Source organism: Malus sylvestris, chromosome 10, assembly GCF_916048215.2.
Source record: "Malus sylvestris chromosome 10, drMalSylv7.2, whole genome shotgun sequence".
Taxonomy (NCBI): domain Eukaryota; kingdom Viridiplantae; phylum Streptophyta; class Magnoliopsida; order Rosales; family Rosaceae; genus Malus; species Malus sylvestris.
The window spans coordinates 7,198,387-7,216,637 of NC_062269.1; the positions used below are offsets into that span (position 1 = coordinate 7,198,387).

At 40.6% G+C, this 18,251-nt stretch overlaps 2 protein-coding genes across 10 annotated transcripts; one reads left to right on the forward strand and one right to left on the reverse strand.

Annotated features, from left to right (window-relative positions):
* Positions 1-1,631: 1,631 nt before the first annotated feature.
* Positions 1,632-18,032, forward strand: LOC126585482 (uncharacterized). Of its 9 annotated transcripts, XR_007610522.1 has the most exons (11): positions 1,655-2,084; positions 2,181-2,282; positions 2,420-2,579; positions 2,676-2,855; positions 2,979-3,113; positions 3,365-3,447; positions 4,871-4,964; positions 5,119-5,239; positions 7,686-7,823; positions 8,311-8,708; positions 17,820-18,032. XR_007610522.1 is itself a non-coding variant. In XM_050249932.1 (9 exons), exons 1-8 carry the CDS (start codon positions 1,825-1,827, stop codon positions 5,206-5,208), a joined length of 1,104 nt encoding a protein of 367 aa, XP_050105889.1. In that variant the 5' UTR covers positions 1,647-1,824; the 3' UTR covers positions 5,209-5,239; positions 7,142-7,483. The 9 variants fall into 9 exon arrangements, 3 of the variants coding, with proteins under 3 accessions (XP_050105890.1, XP_050105889.1, XP_050105887.1); XR_007610524.1 differs by lacking the exon at positions 8,311-8,708 and having other exon boundaries at positions 17,373-18,032; XR_007610521.1 differs by lacking the exon at positions 17,820-18,032 and having other exon boundaries at positions 8,311-8,977.
* LOC126585484 (oligopeptide transporter 4-like) lies at positions 6,119-7,923 on the reverse strand. The gene is made up of 3 exons (XM_050249934.1): positions 7,654-7,923; positions 7,079-7,261; positions 6,119-6,836 (listed from the first exon to the last, which is right to left on the reverse strand). The coding sequence occupies exons 1-3, from the start codon at positions 7,921-7,923 to the stop codon at positions 6,225-6,227; spliced, it is 1,065 nt and encodes a 354-aa protein (XP_050105891.1). The 3' UTR covers positions 6,119-6,224.
* Positions 18,033-18,251: the final 219 nt, after the last annotated feature.

An 18,251-nucleotide genomic window follows, 5' to 3' on the forward strand; every position in this document is an offset into this window, starting at 1 on the left:
TACATTTGATTACATGAGCCCACGTAACTTGGGCCCCATTAACGGATACGAGTTTTGTGTACAAGTGTCGCATTGGCTGCCAATGTGGCATATACTAATGAATCCGGACCTTTTTGTAGAGAAATTTTTAGTTATGATAGGAATACGAGTGAATTATATGTTTTTATGTAAATTGTGGAAAATTTTATTTTTTAAGTTATTAACTTTTTAACACATATATCCCACCAATTTATATAGTGACATGTGGTGTACCATCCCGTGTGATGGTCATCCTAAAAAATCTCTCCTCTTTGTGAGGATTCAGGAATTTGTAAATCGTATATATTTATCGTACATCGTGCGGTTAGTTTTTATCAGATATTATTTATGTTCAATTTTAAATAATAAAATTTAAAATAATTTATAATCGCACGATGTACGATGAACGGATACGATACACGAATCCAAAGAATCCTCACAAAGAGGATCCAAAGATGATCCTTATTCTATACTAACATCATAAATAGTCTATGGATATGTTAGAAGATCTAGTTTTTTTAAGCATTGACTAACGTATTTATTTATTATTGGTGATAGATTATTTAGTTTCCAAATTTGGTTTATATTTTGGTCTACAATTTTAGTTTAAAATTTTGATCACTCTAACATTATCCATAATCTTAAAACTGAACTAACTTATCATATAGTTTTTAACTTTGAAAATTAATTAAAATCGTCTTTAAACTTGACTATTGCACATTGAGTTGATCATTGCCGTTTAATTTCTTCAAGTTTTTCACGTAGCACACTTGTGGCCAAAACAAGCAATGATTTAGTGTCATTTAAACTATATATTAATGAAATTTTTTTGTCAACCAAAAGAGGGTAAAAAGATATTTTTATCTTCTATCACAACAAAAAAATTAACAATAGTAGCTTAATTTCACAAAATAAAATTTTGTTGTTTTTTATTTAAACCTCACCTACAAGTGATTTTATCATCTTTAATTAAAAATAAAAAAATAAAACATAAAACATAAAAAAAATAAACATCTTTTCCCTCTCTCTACTCCAATGTTCTCTCTCACCCTCTTCCTCTCTTCTTTATTTTAAAAAACAAAAGTAAAAAATTTCACACACACTGTGTGTGAGCATATACTAGTGTAAATGATAACAAAAGAAATATTGCTATTTAAGCAAATAAAATTAGGAATTTTTTAGTGTAAATACCGATTTTTAAAGAACTTTTAGCTAAAATATCATTTTTTAAAAGTTTAGGTGTAATGAAACGTTAACTAAAACAACTCTATAAATACTATAATAAAATATAATTACACGATTGCCGCTCAATCTACTACATTTTAGACCGGTTGATCAAATTTTTTGACTATTGGCCAATTATAAATTTTTTAATTTTGTTGTGTATACATGTAGATACGTGTAAAAAATAATTAACTCACACAAGAAAACATAATTGAAATTTGACCGTGGCCGGTGACAATTTGTGCTTGAAGATTGATCAAATTTTTTGGCTACCATCAAAAGTTGTTTTGCTTATGATCGGAGACAGTTAGTTTTCGGCTACCCGCCAATCAAAATATATTATTTTACCGAATAATCAAAATGATTTATAATTGATGATTAGAGTTCACATTAATATATTTTTAATGTGAATCAAAGTGAAGAGATGGCATACGAGGATGATTTTGGCTCAAACGCCATGCTTGAAAACATTTATAATTGCCTGGTTTCGACCGAAAAGAAGAAAAGAAATACCTTTGCCTGGCCCCGCCGTAGCAATCTCTCGCTGAAGTGAAGTCGACCCTCTCCTGAACGGCGTCGTCAATGCCTCATTCCCTTTTCGGAAAATGGAGAACCACCAACTTTGCGCCGGCTTCTCCTCCGCTGTCACAATCCCGGAGCTTCCGTTCAGACGCAGCGTTAGAAGCCCTGGCCAAAGCCTCTCAAGACAAAGTTCCCAACTTGCTTCTCTACAACTACCCTTCTTTCTCCGGAGCTTTCTCCGCTCTATTCGCTCATCTCTTTCACTCTCGCCTCAACCTCCCCTTTCTCTCTCTTCCTTTCTCTTCCGTCGAACCCTTCAGGTTGAATCCCTCTCTCTCTCTCTCTCTCTTATAATTCTTAGCATCCAATCATTCCCTTAACTTTTTGTACTTAGTTTTTTAATTTTGGTTTTACAGAGTTGATGACTTGCGGACTGAAGGGCTGGAAAGGTGCTATCTTGTTGATTTTCTTGGCCGGGAAGGATTTGCGGTCGAGCTTGCGCAGAGAGCTTCGTGCGAGTAAGTTTCCATTTGTGCATTCTCCAGTGATCAATTTGTTTTGAAATGCATGTACATTTGTGTGAATGATTGAGATGTAGTTGTTGCCAAGTTGTTTTGCTTATGATTAGCGACTGTTGGTTTCAAATTTCAATTAGGGTAATTGCTTTTGATCATCGAAAAAGGGTACTTCCACAGATACCCTCTAAGGAAGATTGTCCAAAGAACCTCACATTTCATGTCAATCTTGAAAAGAGCAGCTCTAGGGCTGCGTATGACTACTTTTCAGCTCAACTGGCCGGTATTAAATATGCTAATGTAAGTTGGATTGTGAATCCTTTTCATTTGCAGTTTTGGTATTGAGAAATGGTGTATTGAGATTCTTCAATTTTATTTTGCTTTTCTTGAAATTAGGGAATGGATGCAAGTTTATTAGAACCTGAGGACAGAGATCGTGTAGAAATGGTACTTAAGTACATTGAGGATGGAGATCTCCGTCGGTGGAGCTTGCCTGATATTAAGGCATTTAGCATTGGACTCGGCGAATGGCGCTCCAAGTTAAATTGTGTTACTAATCCGTACATGTATGAACAGGTTAGGGATGTAAATTTGAACAACACGCCTACCCATCCCCGGAATACTTATCCCTTCATTTTCAGTTCACCATGCCTAGTTCTGAAGTCACTGTTGACTTTCTTAATATCATCCTTGTTGCAGTTACTGGAAATAAATGCTGTGGATGTAATTGCCAAGGGGATGTCTTATATTTCCGCTCGCCAGAAAGCTGCAAACAAGTTACTGGATAAGGTTTTGAAAATAAGACTGGGCAGAGGGTTTTATGGGGAGTGTCTGGTAAACTATTGATTTCTCCCCTTCAAACTGTTTGCCTATGTGCTACTTTGTCACGATTAGTTTACATTGACGACAATGGTTTAGTAGGATTTGCATGATTGGCATGAAATTATGTAATGCCATATTATATGATAGGATTAAAAGCAGTTATTCTATTGCTTCCTCAATGGTTTCTTCTCAACATTTCTATTTCCTAGTTTGATCCTTTGGAAGTATATAACCAGATGTTTATTCCTACATTTTTATTGTAGGGAGTTAGAGCAGACGGGAATTCTGAGTTAAGTGATGAAATTGCCAAGCAGCTTAGTGTAGAAAGTGCCGCTGCTGGTCTTAGGTAATTTAACTAGTAAATTTTTTTACAGTTTCTATTTCTTAAAAGGATCTGCTCTCTTAATATAAGATAATTTCTGCACTTTAACGCAGATGCCTATCTATAAAGTCAACAGTTAAGTATGGAATTGGTTTATAGGTTTTGTATGGACTTGGATTATATGATCTGCCCCCAAACTGTGCACTAGATTCCTTTAACTTTTTAATTGCGTGACCCTCAATTATGCAAGGTTCCTGGGGATATACAATTGGCTTGATCTTTACATTCATGCCAAAACGTTTCCGTAAAGGCTTTCAGTAAGATGCTTCTATTTTTTGTTCAGGCTTTCACAGAGTCAGAATGTGGTTCATTTAGTTTAGGATTCCCTAGATCTTGTAAAATTGATGACCCAGCAAAATTTGTTTAGGAGAAGTATGAATGTCGAGCAAGACATTTATAGGTGTTGTGGCTACAATTTTATTAGAAAAGAAATATCCACTTTGGATGCCAAGACTAAGCCTATTAGTAACAATAGAATAAGTTAAAAGGTCAATCTAAGAGTTAATGTCAAGCGCCAATAAGAGTGAATGCCTATTTGAACCTAATTTTGAGACAATCTCTTTTAAGTTTTCTAAGGGTCTCTTATTGTTAAACGAGTCTCTTGATTTTTCTCTGTAATTTAAGGGATAGATTTTGAAAGCCCTGGTGCCTTGAGATGTCCTTTACTTTCTCATCTACCTTTTGTCGTCCATTCTTCTATGTTTCACCAATTTCTATAAAAATGGCCATGTATAGCTAATAGCTATTCTATTTACTATATTTTACAATCTAAAGTCCACCACAACCCTGAGTACAAACCAGTTTGTCCTGTTCTACATCATATTGGTATTAGAGCTCATGTTGGCTCTTTTTTGGATGGCGAGGAGAGGAAGGAATCGAAGAATTTTTTACGATCAAGAAGAACAGGTGGATTTTTGTAGGGTAGTATTCACACTTCTCTATGGACTTCTTTGCCTAAACAGTTTAAGATGTTCCCTTGAGCTCATGTTGGCTCTTTTTTGGATGGCGAGGAGAGGAAGGAATCGAAGAATTTTTTACGATCAAGAAGAACAGGTGGATTTTTGTAGGGTAGGATTCACACTTCTCTATGGACTTCTTTGCCTAAACAGTTTAAGATGTTCCCTTGATATTTTTTTTATTTGTCTGTTTTTCTGGTTTAAGAGTGTTTGTGAATGTATAACTCACAATGTACTTGTATTCTTAGGGTTTTCAGGGCCTAGGCTTTGTGTAGCATAGGATTTATGGTTTTGAGTCTGACTGCTTGCTGTTTGCATTTCTGCATTTATAGTTCATAAGTAATCAAACTTTGGTGGAGGAATTTGCACCGTGTAGTGTTCGTTGGATTAAGTTTCAGAATATCTCAAAAGCATTTCCATTCATGATGCAGGCCTATTGGAGCGGTTATATTCATGCAACGAAGAAACCTGAAAATGTGTTTAAGGAGTACTGATACTGCTACTGATACCTCTGAAGTTGCAAAGGTGTGGCTTCAGTACTTATGTGAGCAGTATTTCTTTTCATTTTTTACTTTTTTTGCATAACTATTGAGTTTTAGTGTTGTCATCATCGTCACTATTAATTATTATTATAGTTGTTGTTATTATTATTTCTGATAATGCAACTTGATGTGTGAAGGCATTTGGAGGAGGAGGCTCCCCAAGTTCTAGTTCTTTTATTATAAGAATGGATGAGTACAATCAGTGGGTTTCAGGATATTCAAGATGAACATGTCAAGATGTGAAACACTATCGTTAAGGTAATCCTCAAAATTCGTTGAATTACCCAACCACCTCTTCTTGCTGACCTTTCTATTTAAGCTATAAATACAGAAATTTTAATCAGGTGTTCTACCTATCTTATTTTCATCTTGGAAATTTAATATTTTCCTGCAACCACTTTTGAATTTACTCGCACAAGTGAACTTTGCTCCGTGCAAACAAACATTACCATTATAAGGATGACAGGGTTCAATTATATTTTTTTAACGTATCTCGCTATATAACCATTCTTAGAGTCTCTTCCAAAGTCTTCCTAGGTCTTCCTCTACCCCTTCGGAGGTTTAGGGCCGATGGGGTAGAGGAAGACCTAGGAAGACTTTGGAAGAGACTCTAAGAAAAGACTTAGAGTACTTGGACCTAATAGAAGACGTGACACAGAACCGAGTGCAATGGCATTCTAGGATTCATATAGCCAACCCCACTTAGTGGGACAAGGCTTTGTTGTTGTTGTATCTCGCTATATAGTCGTTAGTTTTCACCAGTTCAGTGAGTCTAATAGATTTCGGTAAACAGTTTGAAGTTCAATGTTCCAAGCCGTTGTCAATTATTTCCAATGGGGTGTGGTGAATGCCTTGTGCATTTGGATGTGGCCTATGTCAAATATTGTGGAGGATGAGAAAGATTGGTTGCAAATTATTCAAAACTAAGTTTAGATTAAGATCGTTCTATATGGCTATGAGGGCTCTAAGTAATGGGTACTTCCCTTGTAACGAGATATGGGTCTACAAATCCTCCCAAGTAGCCATTTTCAGTTTGATTTCCAATCAACAGAAGAGTTGGATAAATTTAACTTGTTTATGTCTATTGTTTTTGTTTTCGCATAAGAGATAGCAAGCAAGTGATTCATCTTTATCACCTTAGGAGACAAATCCATTGTACATTCAATTATTTTCTAATAGCTTCTCGTTCTGTCTCTGCAATTTTAAAAATAAAATCACTTGTAACTGGTGACGAATATGGGCTTTAGTTCACCGGACAACCGTCAACTGCTATGCCCTTGGCGGTTGGACAAGTAGCCAAGTCACAGTGTTCACCATTTGCACCCCACCAGGTCAAACTTTTATTCTCCATGCCTACTGAAAGGTACAATAGAACTACCATGAATGCCACCCCAGCATCCATCGCTGCTGAAAGAATATGGTTGTACCTCTGCCACCAGTTCTTCCTGTAACGGAAGACAAAAAAATTGAAAATGGTTCCGACTATGATCCAGGAATTGTAGTTCAATGCTGTTGCTGGTGGCATCAAGCCTGTTGCTCCCAGAAGGACTGGAAGATTAATCAGCCTTATCCAATGTTGCTTTGGGTATGCCTTGTGCAGTACCCAAACAATGACTGGTCCTACTGCACCTCCAAGGAAGAACCAGTTCATGGCACCATAGTTTCCAAGAGATCCAAATATATGTTTAGGTCCGGCCAAACCCCATATCATGGATGCATCAAAGAAAACTCGGTCATTTGGGCATGTCCAAGGACTATCCGAATGAGGATCATCCACGCACATATTCTTGATAGAGTTTAGCAACCAATGTGCTACTGCGAGGTTGACGGTTCCTGCTAGAATCGTTCCTATGAACTAGGCATACATGTAAGAACGCATCAGAATATATTCTGAAAAGCAAAGTAATAATATAAACTGGAATATGTCACAGTAGATTATTTCAGATTTTAGTTCTTTGCTTCAGCTCTCCTGGTATTTGTTAAGAGGTACTACTTTTAGAAAAAATCTCAAGCTTTTCACAAGAATTTTAAGAATGTTTTCAACTATGCCATTAGATTTTTCATTTGTATGTTTCTGTTGCATTAAATTTAATATACCTGAACTAAAAACATTGATCTTGGAGGGATCTTCATGTAATGCCCAAGCTTGAAATCATTCAGGAAGGAGACTGCCTGAGCCATGCTCATATAGCCATAGGTTTTGAAGCATACATTGGCTATTGGTCTTCCCAGTAATATGATTCCCATGACGTACTCTGTTATTATGTTTAGCCCTGGTGTCTGTACATGGAGATTGGAACATTGGTGAGTGCAGCGGAGTAAAGGGGCTGAAATGATGTCCTCTGTGTTATATTTATATAAAAATAAAAGTATCAATTGTTGTCAATTATAATGCGGGAGTGTGATGGTATGAACTTATGCCTCCAATTAATTTGAGCTGGATAAATTTATAACCAGCCGTTTAAAGTTGTATATCACTAAACTCAAGTGTTGTGTCATGCATTTGTTTACTGAGCATGTGACATGAAAGTCCAGTATAGGCCACCGTGCATGGAAAAACCCACATGACTACTCTAGATAAGCTGTTGTAATGATAACTTGATAGGTTTGACTTTCTATCAAGTTATCCTTTTGCTGCAAGTTAAATGAAAAAGTGAAGACGTCTGAGTCACCTGGTTTGTTGTTGCTGTTATGATGCTGATAGGAAGGGTGAATGTAAAGGCCATGGCACCAGCAAATAGGAGTCCCCACCATGGCAGCTGAACCTCATCATTCAAGACGATGCAGAGTACAAGAGAAACTGCTACTGTAATGATGAGCAACATGTAAAACCACCAGCTAGGTATGTCCTTGTATCTTCTCATCAATCTTGTATGGATATCTTCCTTTCCTTTGTAAGAAGAACGATAGCAATCAAGGATCTCTCTGCCATTTAGGTACATCAAAATGTAACTGACTTTAAATCTCTCAGAATGAGAATCTTATAGGGGAGAATTGTGCTTTTGTAGTTGATTTAAAAGGTCATATATGTTATTTCTTTTCATATGTATGTGTGTGATAAAACATTTAGGAAAACTGGAGGAAAACAAGTGAAGTAACATGATCAGACAATGTGTTACGTTGTTACAAACACTATTCAAACAGAAGAAACAACGCTCTTACTATCAATATGCAATAAACATTAAAAGAATTAAGTAAACGCTAATGTGAACACGGAAATTCCTGCGATGAACGAGACAATAACACGTGTACAAAAATAATATTTTGTATTAATGATTTAGGAGTTACAATCTCTCTCAAATTTGATCCTCTGATTCGATCTCCATTAGGTGTTGATTTGTGGATGTGCGATAGATTCAAGGGCCGTCGAGGCTTAATCTTGGATGAATGGTTGAAAGTTTTCTTCAAGGGCCGTTGGGGCTTAATCTTGAAAGTTGAGGGAAGTTTCTTCAAGGGCCTTTGGGCTTGATCTTGAAGGTTGATGGATGAACAGATCTTCAAGGCTTTTGGGCTTGATCTTGAATAATTGTTGATGAACGGATCTTCAAGGGCTTTTGGGCTTTGGTTGGATGTGTGGATTTGTTGATGTTGTTGATCCAAAAGACCGTCGGGGCTTGATCTAGGGATGAACGGATGATGAACGATGAACATTTTCTTCAAGTGCCGTCGGGGTTTGATCTTGAATTGGTGGAAGTTCTTCAAGGCCCGTTGGGGCTTAATCTTGAAGGTTGAGTTGACGAAGAACGAAGAGGGCTTTCTTGATCCTTCGGGATTTCTTGGGAATTTAGGAGGTTTGATGTTTGAAAGCTTTAGAACTTCAAAGCTTCAAGGATTTAGGGAATTCTCTTCCAATTTGGGAGTAAAGAAATGTATATGTGAATTCCTTCTTCAATTCCTTTCAATTTTCCTCCCTTGTATGAAATGGCTTCTATTTATAGAATTTTCCAAGGCCTAATTTTGAATATAATATTCAGATGAAATAAATCGTTTCTACCAGGTGTTGACACGTGTCATGTTTGATGACTTTTCCGATTTATTTTGATTTTTTTCGTTTAGTCACACGCTACGTGTAAAATTTATGTGACACGTAAGCGTTGAAATTTTAATTATCGGTCAACATTTATTTTACCGAAATTTTGATGTCTACAAATGCCCCCACTTCAAGGCGCGTCGTATACATGTGCTTGTCACGTGTAGGAGATGCATTTTGGAGTACCTTAATGTAGACGTAGATTCAAGGGCCATCGAGGCTTGATCTTGAATCAGGCTGGAGATTTCTTCAAGGGTCGTTGAGGTTTGTTCTTGAACTTTGTTCGAAATTTCTTCAAGGGTCGTCGAGGCTTGATCTTGAAGGTTGAAATTGGACCACAAGGAGCTTCATGTGGTAGATGATCTTTGGCTTTGGTAGTTGATGAATCGGCACGTATTTTGTTGCGCTTGTTGACTTTCCACAGCTTTGATCTTGAACTGGGTTGGAGGATTTTCTGGATTCCTCCAATTGTTGACTCTCCACATGTTTATTCTTGAACTGGGTTGGAGGATTTTCTGATTTCCTCCAATTGTTGACTTTCCACAGCTTATTCTTGAACTGGGTTAGAGGACTTTTTGGCTTTCTCCGATTGTTTGAACTTACTCTTTTTTTATGTGGAGTTGGATTTGATTCAAGGGTGATGGACACTTGATCCCGAATCGTACTTGTGATTTCTTCAAATGCCGTCAAAGCTTGATCTTGAATTTGGTTGGAAGCTTCTTCAAGGGCTGTTGAGGCTTGATCTTGAAGGTTGATTCGAACTCATGGCAAGCAGGCACGAGGTGAAGGTGACGACCTGTTTCTTTGTTCAATCTTTCTAATTCACACTTGAGTAGTTTGGTCAATGGTATGATCTTAAGAGTAGTGGGCGCTTCTTCCAGTTGGTGACTTGATCTTTAAGGATTTGATTCAAGGGTGGTGAATCGGCACGTGCAGCTCATAACGCCTAACGAGTCGACCCAAGAATTTGAGGGTGGTGAATCGGCGATGGTGCCGTCAATATGTTGTTGAAGCTTTTTGAGCTCTTAGATTCAACTCAAACTCCTTCTGCTAGGTTGGTTAATTGTGCACGGAAGGGGAGACTTGATCTTGAAGGAAATCAGCACGTTGTCTCCACCTGCTTCAAGGTATCATTTTCACTTGCCTTATCTGTTCTCCAAGCAAATGTGGCATCTTCTTCGGAAGTACATCAGCAGCTGAAGACGAGTACTCGAGAGTAATGCCAGGTAAGCAACCAGGCAAAGGTTCCAGGTAGTCGGTTCCTTACCCGGAGTTTGAATGGAGGTTCCGACATATTGCTTTCTTTATCCTTGTCTTTGCAGGTAAGAACAAGGACAAAGGAAAAGACAGGGAGAAAGCATGATATGAGATACTCTTGCTTTCTACCCTAGTGATATGAGATACTTTTGCTTTGGTGTCATTTGTTTGCAAAAGTATTCTCGGAAATGAAGAAAACTGAGTATTTCAAAAGGCTCTGCTGGAAGTGTACTCTCGGAAATGAGGAAAGGTTGGGCATTTTTGCAGGTCTACCTTGCTATGGAGGATGAAGGTCGACATATATAGGAATTTCCCAACAACCAGTAGTGGCAATATTCCTTTATTCTTGTTGGCAACCGTTGGGTAATTGAAACAGTAAGATTCACGCGTTTTCAACTTTGTCAGAAATCTTTGACAAAGTTGCGCGTGATTTCCGCAAAGCTGAGTCTGCGTGTGGAAGGTGCTGACAAATCTGGAAAAGCCGATCTTTTGAAATTCGAATAGTGGTGCCTCTTTGATCTTTGAACCGATGGCCTTGTTGCCTCTTCGATCTCTGAACAAATGGCCCAGCTTTTGAAATTCGGGGAAATGTGCTTCTTTGGTTTCCCAACGGCCACGTTGCCTCTTTGATTTCTGAACAGGCCATGTTGCCTTTTCTTTTTATAGAGGCATTAATCGTGTTCAAAAACACACTTAGAGAGTTGCTACCTGTTAGGAATTTCCCTCACTTTGTATTTCTAAGAATTCGCCTTACATGACCTCTTCTTCAATCATCATTTTTTTTTTGCAAATGGCTTGCCCATCTCATCATCGTCTTAATTTGAATGTTGGGGAAGATGTTGATATGTCTTCTCCAGACAACATATGGCGCCCGTCCTTCTTATCCATCACCGGTCCTCTTACAGTTAGGGATTCTGTGATCAAGAATGACATAATCGCTACGGTGGTAGCTAGAAATATTCTCACCCTCAATGACAATAGGTTTCTTTCCAAGCGGTCTGATGAGCTGGCTGTTCAGGACTCTCTGGCTTTCAGTGTTCAGTGTGCGGGCTCCGTATCAAATATAGGTCAACGCCTTCTTGCTCGAACTCGTCAAGTCAAGTCACTGATGGCTGAGATAGCGAGTCTTAAGCAAGAGATTAGAGGGCTTAATCATGAAAACAGAGAGTTGCACGTGCTTGCCAATAGTTACTCAACGAGCATGAAAAGAAAGCTCGATCAAGTGCAGGAATCTGAAGGTCGGATTCAAAGTGACCATCAGACGTTTGTGGCTTTACTCCAAAGGCATCTACTGCCTTCGTCTTCTAGAGTTTTACCGAGTGTTGAGGCTCCAAATAGTCAACTTACGGTGCCTCTTCTTCCTGGAGCTTCACCGAGTGGTGAGGCTTCAAACAGTCAACCTCCGGTGCCTCTTCTTCCTGGAGCTCCGCCAAGTGGTAAGGCTTCACACGAGCAACCTTCGTGAAGGCTCCCTCATTTTTGCTCTTTTTTTTTTCTTTTTTCTTTTTTTTTGTCTCATGTAAAATGTACATTTATGTAAATTTTTTGAGAAATCAATAAATGAGGCTTCTTTCATTCAATATATATATATATATATATATATACTGATCCACCATTCCAAAACCCTTTCCCTTTTTTTTTTGCATGGTGCTAGCCACCAAGAATCCACTTTCTCCTTTATATATATATATATATATATATATATATATATATATATTTTTTTTTTTTTTTTGTCTGCTTTCAGTGCCAGATGCACCCTTTTTTTTTTCACGTGGTGCCAACACCACTTTGCTCCACTATCCCATTTTTTATTATATATTTTTTGTATAAATTTTGATAATGGGTGAGGAATTTGCAAGGAAGGACGAAGACGGACAGAGAGCTGCAGTCGAGGCTTCATGACCGGTTAGTCGTTTGACGGCGGTTATTGAAGTTCTTCGCCATTGCTGCTTGCCACGGACAGAGAGCTACAGTCGAGGCTTCATGATCGGCTAGTCGTTTGACGGCGGTCACTGACTTTGGAGAACCCACAGAGTCTCACTGACTGTAGACCTTTGCAGCCCTCAGAAAGAAGAAACATGCCTACATCATGCACGTCATTCCTCCAACAGCTTTAACGCATTTAGCAACTCAACCGAGTCGCACAAGCTTAGACAACCTCAGCCTCTCGTCGATCCTCCCAATTTTCAAGCGCATCTGTTATGGTAGAGACGACAAGAAGATGGACTCGAGGGAATCTCTCAAGACACCCTACTCCCCTAACGAGCTCCTCTCTACCTATCAAGGGCTCAACCGATGGAGATATTTGCAGCGCGTGCCAGAGCCATTGCCTTTGCCTAAAGGTCGTCTGTTCGATCACCGCTACCTCGATAGATCTGCAAGTTCACCGCAGGTGTTGCTGGTCTAGATGATGGACAGAAGGAAAGTGAAGCAGGAGGTCCTTCGCAGCAAAGTCGTCTACGCAGCATGCACAGTAGGTTGCGTCACCAAGAACAAAGCACTAGGGATTGCGCTTGGTGATGGAGGAGATGTGTAGCGGAGCTAGAGACTGTTATCTTCGTTCAAGATCGCACTCGAGCCATAGCACACACGCAAGAAAGACCTTGGCCGAGTCCATGCTGAAGTCGTTGCTGCTTGGAACTGATGGGCAGAAGGAGAGAGCTGCAAAGATGGTGATGAAGAGTCCTGCTCGCGACTATCGCAGTTGTTGTGACGATGGTTGCCGTTCGTGGTTGAGCTGGAGTTGTAGGCAGCGACGCGGTGGTGAGGAGAACTCTTATGAAACTTTCGAAGCCATGGTGGTTGATGGTAGCTGTCGATCTTCCAAAGACGTTTGCAGCGCTATAGAAACCCAAAGGAGATTCCACCAAAACGCAGCAGTTCCAGGTGCTGAGGATTGGAGCTGGTGATCTCACTCACTGTCACAGCTATAACCGTCGAGATCATTCTCAAATGAAATCCTCCTCCCGTCAGACTCCGTACCTTCTTTTACCTCATTCGTGAAGTAGCCACCAGAATTGTAGAAATCGAAGGCCGACGACGAAAACGAATACGACGGTGGCGGGAGATGGTTGTTGTTGCTGTGACATTCTAAAAGATGAGATGGGCATGGGGATACTGACAGATCTGAACCCGACAGAAACCGGATTCGGAGACATGACGTGCACTGCCGGAGAAGCTAACACGTTGGTTGTCGTAGCTGCAGCGGTGGCGGCGGTGCCATGTAGAGAGAGTGAGAGGGCAATTAATCAGCGAACAACGATTCATCTTTCCCCGTCGGAACCCTAGGTCATTGGAGCAATTGATTTGAGTCTTCACTTTTCCCGGCGCCAATCGATCAGCGTGGATTTTGAAGCCTTACAGTGTCGTTTTATGGGAAAGAGAGCCCGTTGTACCGCTTCAATTCGCTTTCAGTGATCTCGCCGAGTTGGACAGGAGGCGGGCGAAGCTGCATCATTCTTCATGCTTCTGCCCCGTTAATGTTGAAGATGGATTTGGGGATGGCAACTAGGCAGAGAGTGATGCTGAGGCAGAACTCCAGAGCCTTGAATTAGAGTCGGGGCGAGAAAGATGGTTCTGTTGGGGTTGAGATGTGGCAGGTCCAAGGAAAATGAGGAAAAAGCTGCAAGAGAGAGACTTAGGCCTCTTCATGGGCCTATTGGGCATGGGATCCGACGGTTATGAAATGGAGGCTTGGGCCTTTTTTTTTTTTTTTTGTAATAAGGTTTTGGAGCGGACTTCTTCCTTTAAAGAAATAAAGTATTCACATTCTTGAATTTGCTCTTTATTCTTCAAAGTGTTTGTTTGTTTTTTTTTTTTTTTTTAATGATGTGACTGTACTTGAAGTTTTGAAGTTTCAAGTTGCCTACGTACCCTTCCAAAGAAGAGATCAAGTTATAACGTAGTTCAAATACATATTTTTTTGGATTTTTTTTTTTTGTGTGTTGTACACAGTTTATGCTCTTGCGAGCCAGGAGCATTGGTGTCGCCTTTTATGATCGTGCGGACAAGGAGCGTTGTGCCATGCAGTTTAGGCTCGTGCAGGCGAGGAGCTTTGGTGTCGCCTTTTATGCTTGTGCGGACAAGGAGCGTTGTGCCATGCAGTTTAGGCTCGTGCAGACGAGGAGTTTTGTTGGTTCGTCAAGCGATCCGGGAGAGTCGTTCCTCGCAATCTTCATAGCAATGAGCCTTGACTGAGTAGTTGAAGAAGTCTTCTGGGAAGATGTCACGCATCGTGATGTGGATGGATGATCTTCGTGTCAAAGTTTCATTATCTCCAACACTTTCACATTGTTCTAGAGGTTGACAGGAGCTGTTTTGCCCCCTTTCCCATTGGTGAACTAGTGGAAGAAATGGTTGCTGCCTGGAGAGGCGTTCCTCGCAATCTTTATAGCAAGGAGCCTTGACCGAGTAGCTGAATAATTTTTTGAGGAAAAAGAGATCGCGCATGGTCGATCTTTGTGTTGAAATTTCCTCATCTTCAACACTTTCACATAGTTTTGGAGGTTGGCGAAAACTGCTTTGCCCCCTTTCCGATTGGTGCACTTGTGGAGAAGACATATGCTTCTTGTGCAGTTTCTTCGAAGTGACATGAGTCCATCCTTCAACTTCGCTTGGCTTGACTGGCATGGTTTTAGAGCATGCCCCCAGTGATTGAGGTGAAGATTTTGAGTTGACAGAGCCGGAAGTGACGTCTTCTTCCGGGATTTCGTCTTCTTTGTCTTCTTGGGCCTCCTTTTCAGTGCGGTCTTTTTGGGTTTGTTGGCGTGAAGATTGGCCGGTGTAGACAATGGTGCGCCTCTTTACCTTCAGTGGTCATTTGTCGACCTCCAAAGCTGCTTGGCGTTTCATCCTTGAAGGAATCAAGCTTTGAACATCGTCTTTTCTTGCTAGACTGTCGAGCTTTTCTTCCTTTGGCGTTGTTTTCCTGTTTCTAGAAGGCTTCTTAGTTTCTTCAAGTCTGTCCGCAGCCGACCGTTGCGGAGGAGATCTAGCTGTGTCGTTTTGTTTCTTGGGTTTTGATAACCTTTCAAAGACAGATCTTTACGGTGTTGGTGTCTTAAGCCTTTTGAATACGGAAGTTCGGTCTCGACCACTGATGCGATCAAGTGCCGAAATTCTAGGTTTTGAATGATTCAGCCTGTCGAAGAATGAAGTTCGAGGGGCGGGTTTAGGCTCCTCTTTTGGCCTTGTGGCTTGTGGTCTTAGTTTCCTCGTTTTTTTGTAGGTCACCGATGTCCACCCTTCCTTATCACCGTTAGATGCATCTTGGTTGCTTGCCCACATTGATGGTTATGTAGGAGGTGTCGTGTGACTTGAATATTGACGGGATTGGTCATGCATGCTTTGGAGAGGCACAGGATCGAGTGATCCAAACACGATAGTAGTAGTGTGTGCCGCAACCGTGTCTTCGAGGTCAAGCTCGATTTTCCCTTGTTGTGCTAGCTTCAGGATGAGATCCTTCAATACGAAGCACTTTTCCGTTGGATGACTGATGAAACGGTGGAATTTATAGTACCTTGGATTATCAATACGATTAATCTCTTCCGGCCGTCTGCACTCAGGTAGGTCGATCACCTTTTTGTTAAGCAAGTCTTTTAACATGGCAACCACATCAGAGTCGATGAATGGATAAGTTTTCTCCTCAAGCTCCTTCAAAGTGCGTCTACGCATCTCTTGATCACGAAAAGCTTCAGCTTGAATCGCCTTGTCTCGTGTAGAGATTTTGACGAAAGCTGTGTTGACCGTCATTGCTTCCTTGATGGATTTCCACACAGCCTTCTCCACCTTTGTCCCAAGAACTTTGTCGTTCTTGTAGTCGGCGATCAGTTTTTTCTTCCCATGATGGGTGATGCCCAACTCCATGTCATGGGCGCGGGTGGCTAACTTATCAAAGGCCCGTGGTTTGATGTCTTGAAGGATGTAATGCAATCCCCACTGCATGCCTTGAACACATATCTCAATCGAGGAGGTCTCCGAAATTCTGTCTTTGCAGTCGAGACTTAAAGTGCGCCATCGGTTGATATAGTCCATGACTGGCTCATCTTTCCATTGCTTCATACTCGTCAACTCCAGCATGCTTACAGTGCGGCGGGTGCTGTATAAGTGATTAAGGAATTCTATTTCCAATTGCTCCCAGTTGTTGATAGACTCAGGCTCTAGGTCAGTGTACCACTCAAAGGCGTTTCCTTTCAGCGAGCGCACAAACTGCTTGGCGAGGTAGTCTCCCTCCGTCCTCGTGTTGTTGTAAGTTTCGACGAAATGTGCAATGTGCTGCTTTGGATTTCCTTTTCCATCAAACTGCATGAACTTTAGTGATCATCTCTTGCAGCTACTGGATAGAAAGAGATCCTATGAGTGCCGCTGCTTGGTCTGGCTCTGGCTTCACATCGACTTTCTCTACCGGAGGTTCCTCTTCTTCGCCAGCTCCTCTCTTTAGTAGATCATCCTCTGGGTCGGGGTTCTCGCAGTCCTGTGGCTCTAGTCGGCTGATGAGTGCAGTGATTTGCAAGTCTTTTTCTTCCACAATTCGTGTTAGCCTTGCGATCGCTTCATTCATTTGAGCCAGTTGTTCTTCGATGGAAGTAACGCCGATGGTCATGACTTGTGCAACCAATAGACGTGACTTTCATTTAGACATCCAGGATGCTGACGAAGAACGTCATTGGCTGCTTTGGGATGTCTTGTGTGCCTCAGCAGCATGCTTCAGTGCCCTCAGCGAGGTTAGGTTGATGACGGACTCGCGCCTTTGATGCTCCCCTTGCTCTTTTAGCAGCACCAACTTTGAAGTGGCATGTTAAGGAGCAGTTGTGGCACCAATGGATTGTCTGTTCGCAACAGAAGTGCTCAAGATTTTTCCCTTAGTGGTTGCAAGAACAGCTTGTCCCTTGCTTGATGCCATTGACTTTGAGGTGTGTTTGGATTCCTTGAACGGACAAAGAGATGAGAGGTAGAGATGGTCCTACTGGGCGTGCCAAATTTGTGAATGCAGAAATTTCTGCGATGAACGAAATAAAAACACGTGTACAAAAATAATATTTTGTATTAATGATTTAGGGGTTACAATCTCTCTCAAATTTGATCCTCTGATTCGATCTCCATAAGGTGTTGATTTGTGGATGTGCGATTGATCCAAGGCCTGTTGAGGCTTGATCTTGGATGAACGGTTGAAAGTTTTCTTCAAGGGTCGTTGGGGCTTATTCTTGAAAGTTGAGGGAAGTTTCTTCAAGGGCCTTTGGGCTTGATCTTGAAGGTTGATGGATGAACAGATCTTTAAGGCTTTTGGGCTTGATCTTGAATAATTGTTGATGAACGGATCTTCAAGGGCCTTTGGGGCTTGATCTTGATGAACAGTTGATGGATGGATCTTCAAGGGCTTTTGGGCTTTGGTTGGATGTGTGGATTTGTTGATGTTGTTGATCCAAATGGCCGTCGGGGCTTGATCTATGGATGAACGGATGATGAACAATGAACACTTTCTTCAAGGGCTGTCGGGGCTTGATCTTGAATTGGTGGAAGTTCTTCAAGGCCCGTTGGGGCTTGATCTTGAAGGTTGAGTTGACGAAGAACGAAGAGGGCTTTCTTGATCCTTCGGGATTTCTTGGGAATTTAGGAGGTTTGATGCTTGAAAGCTTTAGAACTTCAAAGCTTCAAAGATTTAGGGAATTCTCTTCCAATTTGAGAGTAGAGAAATGTATATGTGAATTCCTTCTTCAATTCCTTTCAATTTTCCTCCCTTGTATGAAATGGCGTCTATTTATAAAATTTTCCAATGCCTAATTTTGAATATAATATTCAGATGAAATAAATCGTTTCTGCCAGGTGTTGACACGTGTCATGTTTGATGACTTTTCCGATTTATTTTGATTTTTTCGTTTAGTCACACGCTACGTGTAAAATTTATGTGACACGTAAGCGTTGAAATTTTAATTATTGGTCAACATTTATTTTACCGAAATTTCGATGTCTACAGCTAATATTCTC

Coding starts and splice junctions, on each gene's coding strand:
- LOC126585482 (XM_050249932.1), top strand. CDS start 1,825: ATGCCTCATTCCCTTTTCGGAAAATGGAGAACCACCAACTTTGCGCCG. Junction 2,283..2,419: donor GCGCAGAGAGCTTCGTGCGA/GTAAGTTTCCAT, acceptor AATTTCAATTAG/GGTAATTGCTTTTGATCATC. Junction 3,448..4,870: donor AGTGCCGCTGCTGGTCTTAG/GTAATTTAACTA, acceptor TTCATGATGCAG/GCCTATTGGAGCGGTTATAT.
- LOC126585484 (XM_050249934.1), bottom strand. CDS start 7,923: ATGTACCTAAATGGCAGAGAGATCCTTGATTGCTATCGTTCTTCTTAC. Junction 7,262..7,653: donor TAACAGCAACAACAAACCAG/GTGACTCAGACG, acceptor CTCCATGTACAG/ACACCAGGGCTAAACATAAT. Junction 6,837..7,078: donor GATCAATGTTTTTAGTTCAG/GTATATTAAATT, acceptor ATGTATGCCTAG/TTCATAGGAACGATTCTAGC.